Source organism: Macrobrachium nipponense, chromosome 38 (genome assembly GCF_015104395.2).
Source record: "Macrobrachium nipponense isolate FS-2020 chromosome 38, ASM1510439v2, whole genome shotgun sequence".
In the NCBI taxonomy this organism is placed as follows: domain Eukaryota; kingdom Metazoa; phylum Arthropoda; class Malacostraca; order Decapoda; family Palaemonidae; genus Macrobrachium; species Macrobrachium nipponense.
Window position 1 is genome coordinate 1,144,747 of NC_061098.1, and position 15,922 is coordinate 1,160,668.

The 15,922-nt window shown below is 46.5% G+C and overlaps 1 protein-coding gene across 5 annotated transcripts in view; it reads right to left on the reverse strand.

Moving 5' to 3' along the window:
* LOC135209548 (tetratricopeptide repeat protein 7B-like) overlaps positions 1-15,922 on the reverse strand; it is a 482,937-nt gene that overhangs the window by 200,201 nt on the left and 266,814 nt on the right. For all 5 annotated transcript variants that reach the window (XM_064242205.1, XM_064242204.1, XM_064242203.1 and 2 more), the window contains 2 exons: positions 15,205-15,286; positions 14,086-14,190 (listed from right to left, as the gene is read on the reverse strand). In XM_064242205.1, coding sequence (XP_064098275.1) covers positions 14,086-14,190; positions 15,205-15,286 — 187 coding nt within the window. The remainder of the gene's footprint in view (positions 1-14,085; positions 14,191-15,204; positions 15,287-15,922) is intronic.

Genomic DNA, 15,922 nt, shown 5'->3' on the forward strand with positions numbered 1-15,922 from the left:
ACCTCTGCAGCTTGCAATATTACTGCATTCCATTTTTCTTTCTCTATGCTATATAAATAATAAAATGATATTGTTATGTTACAATAAAGTTTTGTACATACTTACCTGGCAGATATATACTTAGCTAGAGACTCCGTCGTCCCGACAGAAATTCAAATTTCGCGGCACACGCTTACAGGTAGGTCAGGTGATCTACCGCCCTGCCGCTGGGTGGCAGGACTAGGAACCATTCCCGTTTTCTAATCAGATTTCCTTCTCCTGAGGGGAGGCTGGGTGGGCCATTTAATGGTATATATCTGCCAGGTAAGTATGTACAAAACTTTATTGTAACATAATATCATTTTTGTACATTCAACTTCCCTGCCAGATATATACTTAGCTGATTGGCACCCTTGGTGGTGGGTAAGAGACAGCTAACTACTGAAATAGACAGGTAAACAACATACGTTGTAGGTAATAATAAAAAAAACCTTGATTCCTACCTGATTAGGCGGAAGACTTCGTGGTTACTGCCCAGGAGTCTGCTTTGCCTCAAGAGCCTCAGCGAGGTAGCGACCTCATGCTAAGAGTTCTTGTGGGTCTATCAATAGGGTCTTATCCAATTACTCGACAGAGTTTAAGGATTTTGTCAACGGGTGCTAATCCACTTATATGACAAACACCTTGCCTAATGGCAAATCAAGGAGCACAACACCGATCCCGATCACCTGATCCTAACACCCGGGCGGGTTAGTACTACGATTGAAAGGAGTTATCCCAAACATCCTTTCAAGCAACCCTAAAAAACTCAACACCACAAAATTAAAAACACAACTAACAATTAAGGCTCAGTATCAGCTCCCTTTCCCAGCACCTAATCCGCAGATACGTACGGACCGAGAGAAAAGCATTTCTCGTACGTTACCCTGACATCCTTCAGGTAATGAGAAGCAAACACTGAGTTGCATCTCCAGTAAGTTGCATCAAGGATGTCCTTCATAGACATATTCCTATGAAAGGACAATGAAGTAGCAACGGCTCTTACCTCATGAGCCCTTACTCTGAGCAGCCTGAAGGAGTCATCTAGGCATTTATCATGAGCCTCTGCTATCACACTTCTTACAAAGAAAGCTAAAGCGTTTTTGGACATGGGTCTCTTCGGGTCCCTCACCGCACACCAGAGACTCTGTTGACAACCCTTAAGCTGATCCTTCTTACAAAGGTAAAACTTAAGTGCCCTGACTGGGCAAAGAGACCTTTCTATCTCTTTCCCCACCAGATTAGAAAGTCCTTTTACTTCAAAGCTTCTGGGCCAGGGCTTAGAAGGGTTTTCGTTCTTAGCCAGAAACAATGTCTGGAAAGAACAGATAGCTGAGTCTCCTCTAAAGCCTACACAAGAATCTAACACGTGGAGTTTGCTCATTCTCTTGGCAGTAGCGAGGGACAAAAGGAAAATACACTTCCTCGTGATATCTCTAAACGAGGCAAGGTGAGGCAGTTCAAACTTGTCCAAGGTCAGGAATTTTAGAACCACGTCAAGATTCCAGCTAGGAGTGCGAGAGTCAATCTCGTTCCCTTTGAGGCCACGAACTTTCTTAGCACTTCCCCCAGAAGCTTGAATGGGGGAAAGGCGTATGCGTCTATGCCCGACCAATCTAGGAGTAGGGCATTGACCGCTATGGCTCTGGGATCCTCGACTGACAAGCAGAAGTTGTCTATTCTTCTGGAGAGGAACGTGGCGAACAGGCCTATCTGAGGTCTCCCCCACAGGGACCAGAGCCTTTGACAGACTTCTGAGTGGAGGGTCCACTCTGTAGGAAGGACCTGGTTCCTCCTGCTCAATCTGTCTGCTCTTACGTTCCTCGTTCCTTGGACGAATCTCGTAAGGAGGGTAATGCCTCGCTCCTCTGCCCAGATCAGCAGATCTCTCGCCAATTCGTAGAGGGAGAAAGAGTGGGTCCCCCCCTGCTTTCGAATGTAAGCCAGAGCCGTGGTGTTGTCCGAGTTGACTTGGACCACCACGCCTATGACTTCGGATTCGAAGAACTTTAGGGCTAAATGTATAGCCAAAAGTTCTTTGGAGTTTATATGCCAGGACACCTGTTCCCTTGTCCAGGTGCCTGACACTTCCTTCGTTCCCAGTGTTGCTCCCCATCCTGTTTCCGATGCGTCGGAGAACAACACTCGGTGGGGGCTCTGAATGGCAAGGGACAATCCCTCGTTCCTCTTGGGAGGGGTCAACCACCATGTTAAGTGATTTTTGACCTCCTGGGGAATTGGGAAAAAGTCTGACAGTTGTCCTGTCTTCCAATTCCATACCCTCTGTAGGAAGAATTGCAGGGGACGAAGGTGTAGCCTCCCCAGTGAAAAGAACTGCTCCAGTGAGGAAAGGGTCCCCAGTAGGCTCAGCCATTCCCTCGCTGAGCTTTGTTCCTTCCCTAAGAAGGTTGAGACTTTTTGAAAGCCTCGAACGAGTCTCTCCTGCTAGGGAAAAACTCGAAAACCCCAAGAATCCATCTGAATCCCCAAATAGACCAGGTTCTGGCTGGGGATCATCTGGGACTTCTCGAGGTTGACGAGCAATCCGAGAGACCGTATTAGGTCTAGCGTAGTTGCCAAGTCCTCCAAACATTGGCTTTCTGACTTGGCCCTGATGAGCCAATCGTCTAAATAAAGGGAGATGTAGACTCCCTTCAGATGAAGCCACCGTGCTACGTTCCTTATCAGGCTCGTGAATACTTGAGGGGCTGTAGACAGGCCAAAGCACAAAGCCCTGAATTGGTAGATCCTGCCCTGGATCATGAAACGAAGATATTTCCTCGATGCAGGATGAATGGGAACGTGGAAATATGCGTCTTGCAAATCCAGGAAGACCATCCAATTCCTGGGACGTAGAGCCGAAAGAACTGAGGCGGTCGTTTCCATGGAGAATTTTTTCTTCTCTATGAACCGGTTCAGTGCGCTCACATCTAGCACCGGCCTCCACCCCCGTGATGCCTTCGGAACCAGGAAAAGGCGATTGTAAGCCTTGGAAGTGAGGATCCTGCACTAATTCGATGGCCTCCTTGTTCCACATCTGATCCACCAGATGTAGGAGCGTTTCTCTCAGGGCAGGGTCTTTGTACTTCGCGGACAGTTCCCTTGGGGTCGAAGTTAGGGGAGGTCTGTCCCTGAAGGGGATGAGATATCCCTTCCTCAGTATCGAAAGCGACCAGGAGTCGGCTTCTCTCATGGCCCAGGCTTCTGCGTACTTCAGGAGCCTGGCGCCCACTGGTGTTTGGAGGACTTGTAAGTCACTTGCCTTTCTTGAAAGGCCGGAAGGCTGACCTTCCTCGCTTCTCAGAACCTTTTCTTCTAGAGGGGTCGCGTAGCAGGACCTCCTCGAAAGGGCGGCTGAGGAGCATGAGTTTCTTTTTTTACGGCTGGTACAGCAGGGCGATTCTTCTTGGCCGATTGCACCAGAAGATCCTGAGTCGCCTTCTCAGTAAGAGAGTGGGAAATATCTCTCACTAACTGAGAAGGGAACAGCTGATCAGACAAAGGCGCATAAATCAGGGAAGCTCTCTGAACTGGAGATACAGCTTTCGTCAGGAACGAACTGAATACTGATCTCTTCTAGATAATTCCAGTCCCAAAGAGGGAGGCAACCTCACCCGAGCCATCTTGAACTGCTTTATCCATACAGGATAAAATACTGTGCAGTACTTCTGGGCTGAGGAAGTCAGGGTCCTGGGTCTTCTTAGCCAACACCCCAAGGGACCAGTCCAGGAAGTTAAAAACTTCTAACACATGGAAAAGTCCCTTGAGGAGATGATCCAACTCCGACATCCCCCAAGTCATTCTGGCAGAAGATAAGGCGTGTCTTCTTGAAGAGTCTACTAGACTAGAGAAGTCTGCCTCTGCTGACGAAGGGAGAGCCAGTCCCATGGCTTCCCCCGTCTCGTACCAGATGCCTCTCCTCCCGGAAAGTCTGGAGGGGAGGCATGCAAAAACAGTCTTCCCCGCTTCTTTCTTAGAGCTTAGCCAAGATCCAAGCGACTGAAGGGCCTTCTTCATTGAGATGGCAGGGCGCATCTTCAAGAAGGATGAGGACTTAGAGGTCTTAGTGCTGGAGAACAGAGAACGCGGAGAAGGAGGAGCGGGAGGACTGAGAGAGTCTCCGAACTCTTGGAGTAATAAGGCAGCTAAGAGCTAAGGTCTTGTAGTCCGAAAGACCCGCATTGACAGGAGAGGCGAAGTCCTCTGTAGAAGTCCTCCGCTCTTGAGGAGAAGGGCTTCTAGCTGGGGAAGAACTGTCCGAGAAAGGAGCTCTAGGAGCAGAAGACTGTCGATTGGACGCCTCCTCTTGTATAGGAGGGGTCTGAAGAATCTCAGGAGCCTCGATGCAAATAGGGCTCTTGTAAAGATCCTCAGGCTTGGTAGGAGCTACGCTACATTTAGTCTTAAGCTCATGTGAAGGCCGACGTTCAGAAGCCGAAAAGGGTTTGTCTGGCAACAAGAGCCTGGAAGGAGCCTCGCGCTTGGAAGGCCACTCGCGCCTGGCAGGCGCTTTGAGCCTGGCTGGCACCTCGCGCCTGGTTGGCGCCTCACGCTTGGTTGGCGCCTCACGCCTGGAAGGAGCCTCGTCTCTGGAAGGCGCCTCGCGCCTGGCTGGTGCATCGCGCCTGGGAGGAGAATCACGCCTGGCTGGCACCTCGATCCTGGAAGGAGCCTCACGCCTGGCTGGTGCCGAGCGGCTGGAAAGCGGATCGCGCCTGGAGCATGGCAGGCGCTCGGACAGATCCTCATACTTCGTGGACGCTTCGTGATCGGAAGGGGACGAGGGCTCGGTCGCTAAGCGTTCCCGAGCCTCGTGCTTCTGAGGAGACGAGCGAGAAGCAGGGAGATCATAGGACCTCTTTAGAGAGTGAGGAGCTGAAGAGAGGATCTTAGAGCAAGGGACCTCCAAGTGACGAGAGGATCTCTTAATAGGAAGAGATGTGTCTTTCCTACGAGGAGGATCCTTAGAGAGCACCCCAACCAAGGAAGAGATCTGCTCTTGCATGTTCAAGAGGATCCTGGTGGTAGCTACATCCCTTTCCTTTTCAGAAGGAGGGGATGGCGGTCTGGAGGAAGTAGGGGACTCCCAGCCGAAAGCGGGCGAAAACAGGGCTCTCTTGGCTCTCTTACTGTCCAACAGCGAACCCTCTGGGAAGCGCTCAGGACTGGAATCAAGCGTAGGCGCTTTCCAGCTCCTCTTCAACGGACGCGACTGCTCGTCGAGCTCCATCCGCGCCTGGGCGACGAGGACTCGGAAGACAAGAAGCACTCTCGAAGGACGCTTTTACGGTAGCGATCCCTGGCAGTCTGAGACGAAACAGATCCTGCCGAAGGGACGCCTGATCGGTGGGGATCCTCCACAACCTCCGTAAGGCTTTCGACATTCCTTCTCCTCTGGGCCAGGGAGCTTGGAAGAGGTCTAGGCCTGGGAGCGTTGCAGAGCCAATCAGACGCCCCCTCCACTGCACTGGGGACAATAAAATGATATTGTTATTTTACAATAAAGTTTTGTACATACTTACCTGACAGACATACTTAGCTTACGTCTCTGACGTCACGACAGAATTCAAAACTCGCGGCAAACGCGACAGGTAGGTCAGGTGATCTACTTTACCCACCGCTGGGAAGCGGGTGTAAGAACCAACATACCTTTCTTGCCAGATTTTTTCTCTCTTATACCTGTCTCCTGAGGGGAGGCTGGGCGGGCCATCAATCGTATATGTCTGCCAGGTAAGTATGTACAAAACTTTATTGTAAAATAACAATATCATTTTTGTACATGAACTTTCCTGTCAGACATATACTTAGCTGATTGACACCCTTGGTGGAGGGTACAAGACAGAAAATAACAAAGAAAAGGTAAACAACACCTGTTGTAGGATAAAAATAACCTTGGTTCTTACCTGTTTAGGCTGAAGACTTCATAGATACTGTCTATTAGTCTGCATAGCCATAAGAGCTACAGCGAGGGCGTGACCTACAGCTGAAAAGACTCTTTGGGTCTACTAACGGGACTTGATATCCGCTTACTTAGTAGAATCCAAGTCGGATCATGTCAATGGGGGTTCGCCCTCTTCTATGACAGAACCTGTCCACTACCAACGCAGGGAGCTTCAAACCAAATCCGATCACCTAACCAAACTAAAGTTATTAGTATTACGAAACGAAAAAAGATGCCTACCTGCATCATTTTTCATACAACCATATGAACTCAATTAGCAAAAACAAGGGATAAAACTACTAAGGATATGTTCCAGCTCCCTGCCCCAGCACCGAATCCGCCGATACGTACGGGCCTAATGCGAAGCACTCGTCATACGTAATACTGACGTCTTTTAGGTAGTGGTTGGCGAATACTGAATTACATCTCCAGAATGTAGTTTTCATCAGATTCTGAAGAGACATATTCTTATTAAAGGCCAAGGAAGTGGCAATGGCTCTCACTTCATGAGCCTTGACTTTTAGGAGCTTGAAATGTTCTTCATTACAAGATCTATGTGCTTCTTTCACATAATGAAGAAAGACAGCGCATTTTTTGACAATGGTCTGCTGGGGTCCTTTACAGAGCACCATAGTCTGTCCTCAATGCCCTTAAGGGTTTTCTTCTTCTGAAGGTAGTATTTTAAACTCCTAACAGGGCAAAGAGTTCTTTCAGGTTCTTCCCCTACTAGGGCAGATAATCCACGAACCTCAAAGCTCCTTGGCCAAGGATTTGAGGGGTTCTCATTCTTTGCTAAAAACGAAGGAAGGAAGGAACAAACCACGGAATCTCCTTTGAAACCTACCCTTCCTTCTAGGGCATGCAATCTCACTAACCTTTTAGCGGATGCTAGAGCCATGAGAAGAGAGCTTTCCTCGTAAGATCTTTGAAGGAGGCTAAATGTGGTGGCTCAAACCTAGAGGACCTCAGGAAACGAAGAACCACGTCCAGATTCCAACTTGGAACTTCGTTCGAAGTTTTCTTGGAAGTTTCAAAAGATCTTAATAGATCATGCAGATCTTTGTTATTCAAAAGATCTAAATTCCTATGTCTGAACACAGCAGCCAGCATGCTCCGGTATCCTTTAATAGTAGATACTGCCAAACCACATTTTTCTCTGAGGAAAACTAGGATATCTGCTATCTGAGTCACAGAGGTACTGGAAGAGGAAAACTTCTGGTTCCTGCACCACCGGCGAAAGACGTCCCACTTCGACTGGTAGACTTTAAGGGTCGAAGGTCTTCTAGCTGAGGCGATAGCCTTAGCAGCTTTTGTCGAAAACCCCTTCGCTCTGACAAGACTTTTGACAGTCGAAAGCCAGTCAGATTGAGAGCGGGGAGGTTTCTGTGATACCTGTCGAAGTGGGGTTGTTTGAGCAAATCTTGTCTTTGTGGAAGTGCTCTTGGAAAGTCCACCAACCATTCCAGTACCTCTGTGAACCAATCTTGGGCGGGCCAGAACGGAGCTACTAGCGTCATTCTTGTCATCTCCGAGATAGCAAATTTCTTGAGGGTTTGTCCAGTACTTTGAAGGGGGAAAGGCGTAGACATCTAGACCTGTCCAATCTAGGAGAAACGCATCCACTGATACTGCTCCTGGGTCTGAGATCGGGGAGCAGTAAAGTTCGATCCTTGCGTTCCTTGCTGTTGCAAAGAGGTCGATGTGAGGTCTGCCCCATCTTCTCCACAGGTCTTGGAGGGTCCACTCGGAAGGCAGGAGTTGATTCTTCCTGCTCAGGAGATCAGCCCTGACGTTCCTTTCTCCCTGTACGAATCTGGTGAGAAGACTGATCTTCCTTGTTTGAGACCACAGCAGAAGATCCCTTGCTGTTTCGTACAGGGAGAAGGAGTGTGTCCCCCCTGTTTTTTGATGTACGCCAAGGCTGTTGTGTTGTCCGAATTGACCTGCACTACTGCATTTCGGACGTGGGCTCGAAGGCTTTCAATGCCATCCAGACTGCCATCAACTCTTTCTTGTTGATGTGCCAGGACACCTGATCCCCCTTCCAGGTGCCTGACACTTCTCTTGTCCCAAGCGTCGCTCCCCAACCTGCTTCCGACGCGTCGGAAAACAACACATGGTTGGGGTTCGGCATGTAAAGAGACATTCCTTCCACAAAACGAAGTGGGTTGTTCCACCACCGAAGGTCTCTCTTGATTCCCCTTGAGATCTTGAAGGAGAACTCCAGGTCTAGGGGAGAGACGCCTCCAGTTCTGGTATAGGAAGAACTGTAGAGGCCTGAGATGCAACCTTCCTAGAGAAACGAATTGCTCCAAGGGAGAGAGTGTCCCCAGCAGACTCATCTCCACTCCCTCGCTGGTGCATGCATCTTTCTCTAGGAAGGTCGTTATTTTCTCGTAGCAACGAGCTATCCTCTCTGCGACGGAAAAGCCCGAAAAGCCAGAGAAGCTATCCGAATCCCCAGATAGATCCGCTCTTGACTGGGGATTAATTGAGACTTCTGGAAGTTCACCAGAAGTCCCAGAGAACTTGCCAATGTAAGGGTCTTTTGAAGGTCCTCCAGACATCTTTCTTGAGACTCTGCTCTGATTAGCCAGTCGTCGAGATAAAGCGACACCCTCACTCCCTCCAAATGTAGCCACTGCGCCACGTTTTTCATTAACCCCGTGAAAACTTGGGGTGCAGTCGACAGGCCGAAGCACAAGGCCTTGAATTGGAAGATGATTCCTCCCATCATGAATCGTAGATACTTCCGTGAAGAAGGATGGATCGGCACATGAAAGTAAGCGTCCTGAAGGTCTAGAGACACCATCCAGTCCCCTGGACGAAGAGCCGCTAACACTGAGGAAGTTGTCTCCATGGCGAACTTCCTCTTTTCCACAAAGACGTTCAGGGCGCTTACATCCAAAACCGGTCTCCATCCTCCTGAGTTCTTCGGAACTAGGAATAGTCTGTTGTAAAAACCCGCAGAGCGGGGATCTTTCACTAGTTCTATAGCCTCCTTCTCTAGCATGAGATCTAGCTGCTAGAGAAGGGCTTGATTCATGATGGGGTCCTTGTACTTGGCCACCAACTCCCTCGGAGTTGTTGTCAATGGTGGTCTTGACGAGAAGGGAATGAGGTATCCTTTGCTGACAATCGATAGGGACCAATTGTCTCCCGCTTTGTGGCCCAGACGTCGGCAAATTTCAGTAGTCTGGCACCCTGATGTCTGGAGTCCTTGATCGCTATTTCATCCCTCTGACTGACCTAGAGAAGGTTTTACCTCTCTTAAAAGGTCTAGTTCCTCTGGTTGAAGAACCTCTGACAGCGGGTCCTCCTCGAAAGGGCTCCTGTCTCAGAGGAGTCTCTTTCTTGGCCTTGGGTTGGAAGACAGAGCGAGGTTTCCTGGCCGCCTGGGCTAACATGTCCTGAGTAGCCTTAGCTGAAAGGGCAACTCGAGACATCTTGAATAATTTTCTTGGGGAACAGAAGAGGAGAGAGTTGAGCATACATAAGAGAGGCCCTTTGTGCATGTGAAACTGCCTTAGTGAGAAACGAACAGTAGACTGACCGCTTCTTAATAACTCCAGCTCCAAACAGTGAGGAGACTTCACTCGAGCCGTCTCTCACTGCTTTGTCTCCATGCAAAGTGAGGACGCAGTTAAGATCTTCAGGAGACAGTGAATCAGGGGTCTGGGTCTTATTAGCCAGAACTCCTAAAGACCAATCAAGGAAGTTGAAAACTTCCAGGACTCGGAACATTCCCTTCAGTAGGTGGTCAAGTTCGTTCATCCCCCACATAGTCCTTGGCGGACAGGAGGGCGGAACGACGAGCAGAATCCACCAATGAAGAGAAGTCCGAGTCCGACAGACGAAGGGAGAGCGAGGCCTAAAGGTTCGCCCGATTCGCTACCAGAATCCCAATCTGCCAGTCAGTTTAGACGTGGAAAGAAAAAACACGAGTCTTCCCTTTCTCTTCCTTAGAAAGGAGCCATTCCCCAAAACCTCTAAGCGCCTTCTTCATGGAAAACAGTCGTTTTCATCCTTACACAAGAGAAACCTTCGACTTCTTCGAAGAGAATAAAGAAAGAGGAGAAGGAGAGCTACAAGGAGGAGCTACAGGAGAAAGGATATCTCCGAACTCTTGCAGGAGCAAATCTGTCAACCTCTTATAGGAGGAAACAGAGGAGTCTTTTGGTCCTTCTTCTTCTGAGGGATCCTGTTCTTCCTGAGCTGAAGAACCCTCATGATCCTTAGAGGCGCGACTATCCTTATAAGTGTCTCTAGAGGAAGTAAGACGTTTACGTCTTGGAGACAAAGCTTCAGAAACGTGCCTACTTGCAACATCCTTCTTGTCTGGAGGAGTGCGTTTTCCAGATTCTTGGAGCCTAACAGGAGTAAGGCAGCTGTCAGGAGCAGAGCGCCTGTTTGAAGAAAAACTTCTATCAGGCTCTTGGCGCCTATCCAAAGGAGAGCGGCTACCAGGCGAACAGCGCCTGCCATACGAGAAGCGGCTACCAGGCTCTTGGCGCCTGAACCGAGGAGAGAGGATCTCTGGCGACGAGCGCCTACAAGGTGAGCGCCTACAAGGGGAGAAGCGCCTGCTAGGATCTCGGCGCCTGACTCGAGGAGAGTGAAAGTCAGGAGAAGAGCGCCTGCCAGGAGAAACGCGCCTAACAAGCTCTTGACACCTGTCCAGCGAAGAGCGCCTGTCCGATTTAGGGCGCTTGTCAACAGGAGAGTGGAGGCGAGACGAGGAGCGGCTACGAGGCGAGTAGCGCCTACTAGGCTCTTGGTGCCTATCAAGGGGAGCGATCCTGTCTCGAGAAGAGCGTCTGTAAGGCAAAGATCTCCTACGAGCAGTCTGCTCCTTGTCCGAAGGAGAAACAAAGACATCCTGTCTGTCAGGCGAATGGCGCTTGGACGCAGATGGGATCTTGTCCGAAGCAGAAAGTCTCCTGCGAGAATCCGAACGCACAGGTGAGCGCGCCGCTTCCGTCAAATAGCGAGAGTCAGGAGAGGGGAGCCTGGACTTCTTTACAGGAAGCGAGACGTCCTTCCTACGACGAGACGATACGCAAAGAGAGCCAGCCAGAGCCGAAATCTGCGCCTGAAGGTTAGCCAACACCCTTGCAGGAGAATTCACAAACTCTTGAACAGGTGACGAGGCTCGATCTCAGCTCGGGGAACGATACTCCAGAGATCTCTTACGTTTCTTCGACTTACCACCTCAGGCTCTTCCGAAAAAACTTCAGGGCTGGATGGACGGGCGCAGGGAGCGTTCCAGGCTCTCTTCGAAGGGCGCGAGGCTTCCGAAGAGCTCCATCCTCGTTTAGGAGAAGGCGAAGGCGACGACGACGAGAAGCCCAATTGGGCCGCAATATTTCTCTCTTGGAGCGATCCAAGGTAGCCTGGGAACAATCAACAGGAGCTACCGAGGGGACGCCTGACCGGTGGGGATGCTCCCTAACCTTCCTGCAGCTTTCGACTTTCCTCCTCCACTGGGACTGGGAGTCTGGAAGAGGTCTAGGCCTGGAAGCATTAGGGAGCCGATCAGACGCACCCTCCACTGCACTGGGTTCACTGCACAAATCACTATTGGAATCACTCTTACCTTCTAAACGTTTAATTTTCATCTCCATACTGCGAATGGTGGCTTTCATGGAGGCCACTTCCGAAGGCGCATCTTCGGCTTCGGTGCAAGGAGCAGGAGCTGAAACTGGCAAAGGAGCTACTTCTAAAATAGGATTATCTATATCCAACTCGCTGATACAAGATCTACTACTGCTCCTAGAAGAAGCTTTCCTAACTTTATCCTTTTCAAGCTTCCTCAAGTAGGAAGACAAAGACTTCCATTCATCCTCATTCAGCTTTTCACATTCATTACAAGGATTATTAAAGGTGCATTCATTCCCTCTACACTTCGGTAGCCTCACCTTACACTCAGTCATACAACAAACTCTAAACATAGCAGTTTTATGAGTATCAACATCAGACATCATGAATCCAAAGAAAAATCCAAAGAAAAGTCAAATAACTGTCCACAAATCGCGAATGCCAGGCCAAAAGATCGGGTACTTCACCAAAAGTCCATAGAAACAATCCAGGGCGAAAACGAGAAAAGAATCCAACTGTCAAGAGGTACCGACAACAGGTGTGGTCGACACCGACGACAGAAAAAATCTGGCAAGAAAGGTATGTTGGTTCTTACACCCGCTTCCCAGCGGCGGGTAAGGTAGATCACCTGACCTACCTGTCGCGTTTGCCGCGAGTTTTGAATTCTGTCGTGACGTCAGAGACGTAAGCTAAGTATATGTCTGACAGGAAAGTTCATGTACAAAAATCACTGTCCACTGCACTATGCTTACCTTCTAAAGCTGCCATCTTAAGTTCCATTCTCTTAAGGGCAGCTTTCAGATCTGCGAGTTCTGAAGACGAATCTGCAGGTTCTGTGAAGGGAGAAGGGGCTGATACTGAGGGAGAGGGTGCAATTACCACATGAGGGGTAGGAGCTACCAAGTCAGAAACTGGCTCGTTTGAACGAGATCTACTTAAGCTTCTGGAGGAAGCTTTCCTTGCTCTATCCTTCTCTAACTTCCTTAAGTAGGAAGTTAGAGTCTTCCACTCTTCTGCACTCAAGTTCTCACTCTCTTTGCACGTGTTAGAAAAAGAACATTCATACTTCTTACAGTGCTTGCATACAGTGTGAGGATCTACCGAAGCCTTCGGCAGTCTCACGTTACAGCCCTCATTCACACAAATTCTCACTACATAACTAGTGTCAGACATCTTAAAGAAAAATCCAAATAGAGTCCAAGAAACAGTCCACTAAAGCGTATGCCAAACCAACGATCCAATACGTCACCAAATAAGACAGTCAAGAAGATCAATGGCGATGAAAATCGAAATTCAGTCAAGAGGAACCAACAACGTTGTTGTCGATACCGGCGACAGAGAAAATCTGATTAGAAAACGGGAATGGTTCCTAGTCCTGCCACCCAGCGGCAGGGCGGTAGATCACCTGACCTACCTGTAAGCGTGTGCCGCGAAATTTGAATTTCTGTCGGGACGACGGAGTCTCTAGCTAAGTATATATCTGGCAGGGAAGTTGAATGTACAAAACCTTTCTTTCCCTCCAGCTTTACTTGATTTGCAAAAGTACTAATGATAATTTTGAAATATTCAGATATTAATTACTGACCTGGCCATATTCTGAGCCAGTTTCACACTAAATTACTTACGTATAATCGAAGATCTCCATTTTGGATTACAATAATTTCAAGAGAAAGTTTAACCCATAAAATTTCTGATATATATTTTAATGTTTTCTAAGCATTTCATTCTTTTATGGGCAGAAATTAATATAATTTGCTCATCAGATAGTAATTCTTTATCGCTGAAGGTAATAACCGTGGTTCTTATATGGTGCCTTACTTGAGAACTTTAATATTTATTCATCAATACTATTAGTAGTCGTTCAGTAATTATTTGAATACCTTCCCGAGGAAGATTCAAATCAACCCATCACTTTTCTTCACAGATCTAAAATAAATTTCCCCTGAGAGAACCCTGACGAAAGGCAATTTTCATCTTACCGATAATATTTTCTTCGTGTCTTCATTGCTGAAACTGCCAAATAATTTTCTACTTTCAGAAAACTTCATTCACCTTAAGCAACTATTTATGGTTTCCTACCTATACCATTAAATGATTTTGGGTGTTAAAAACGATCAGGGTTTTAATCTTCTGATCTGACCGAAATCCGCAGTCATAAACTCCAGGTTATATATCAGTATCATCTGCTTTGTTCAAGTCTTGTTTAACTAATGGTCACTTATGCAAGATCTGTCATCCCCTTTAGTATCAATAACCCCATCCATAGTGCAATATAGCACTAAATATTATGTAGGTTAGGTAAATACTAGATAAAACATTTAAGCCCTCTAATTAATTGCATCATCAACACCTACCTTTAAAAAAGTAATATTCAAGGGAAATGATTACATTCCTAAGTACAAAAGAAGAAAAACTACGAAAGAAGAAGAACTAACATAATTTGAGGTGCTCAACGTTTCTCTCCCTGTGCGTCAAACATTCGCAGATCAAAACAAAATAACTGGACACAAATGTTGCCAAGTACTCACCAGATGTCGCAAACTCTTGATATGGTAAGGGTTGATTGCCAGCGCATTCTGGTAGCAAATCTGTGCGTCATGAAACTCATTCTTCTTCTCGTGCAACAAGCCCTTCTGTAAACGCAGGGTAATGTTAAACAAACCCTCAACCACTTTACCATTCTTGTTCTTAGTTCTTGAATGTCAAAGAATTGCTACCCTGAAACAATGAACTTTGCCTTTTTAAATACTAATTTGGGTTGGGCCTCTCCTCTATCAGGTTAGCCTCCCTACCCAAACTACTACAATAAATTAATTTCATGCCCGTTTCTTCTGACAACAAGTTAGGTTTTTATACTCCTTACAAATCTTTCGTTCATGGTCTGTGTGCACTTTACAGATCTCTTCAATTATTCATCCTGTTTGGATGTCAGCAGCTTCCCATCATCTCTCCATCTTATATAAATTTGCTCAAAGTCCTGACTGCCTTTTTCCCTACAATGACAACTGGGCCACCTTTAAATTATTATGTTCCAATGGGGGACTTCAATAGCACCATTAATGACTGCATACACAAAAATGAATGTTAACGCTTGCTTTAAAGAACACAAAGATCCCCATTTCTGTCACGGTTTCAGGTCGCACTGCCTCACACCTGAAACTTCCTTAGCCTTTTAAGTTTAAACTAAGGAATAGTCTTACAGTCAACACTGTTGTTGTTAATGCTTACAAGTTTATTAACAAATATAACAAAACTACAATGTATACTATACAGTTGCTTGTACATATAAACTCCTAGTACTTGCAGGATCTAGCTGCTGAATTATATTTCCCACCCCATTCCCCCCTGCATCAGTTAGTTTTACATGTATATATTAGTTCCAACCCCAGAATGGGCACTGTATTTTCCTTCCAGAGATAGAGAGTACACCAGTCTTAAACAGATACATTATTCAGGTCACTCACCACTGTAGTACATCCAATAGTAATACAACTTTTTATTCTACAATCATATCTTCCTTCTGTCAATTTTCTCTCATATGTATAACTTCAGTACTTTCGTATTATTATGTTATATTATACTGTACACACTCCATGCAAAAAAGAGTTTGTTAACTTCTAAATGATCCACAAAAATATCAAACTTACCATAAACATGATGTGGTGACTCATTGGAAAGATAGACGAAGCTTCCTGTATACATTGAGCTGCTTCATTCACTTGATCAGTCCTAAAGGTATCAGAGGAAAACTTTTTGATTAAAGATAATGAGCTTGCAACATAGTAACTGTTCAATATTTCAAGAAATGCACATAACTTTCATTAAAAAAAGTGTTACTTTACTAAGAAAATCTGAAAATTTCAGCAATATCAAAGCACTTATGAGAAACAACAGACTTTTTTCTTCTCTTCAGTTAAAACAAAACATGAAACAATTGTAATTATTAAAGGATTAATTTAAAGGGACAACTGAAGAAATTCCTGACAGCATAACTGGCCCATAACAATTAGGTTACTATCTGTTGCTTGCAGCCAATTACAATTCGTGGAAATATGTTACGATACATTGTCAAATAAACAGTAAATAATCAAGAAAACAACTGCACTGTCATGTTTCCAAAATCACTATGCTCTACAATGATGTCAAATAAAAATGGAAAATATCAAGTACTGAGACTATTTTCTTCCATAAATTTATAGAAGCTTTCAAACCTTCCAATAAATATGCATCTGAGTATTTGATTTCTAACAAACTGTTCGTATTCTTAAATGACAGTAGATCCCTTTCTTCACATATGTGAACTAGATAAAACCCTATACGCACTATATTTGACATTCATACAGCCACATAAAGAAAACCAGCAAA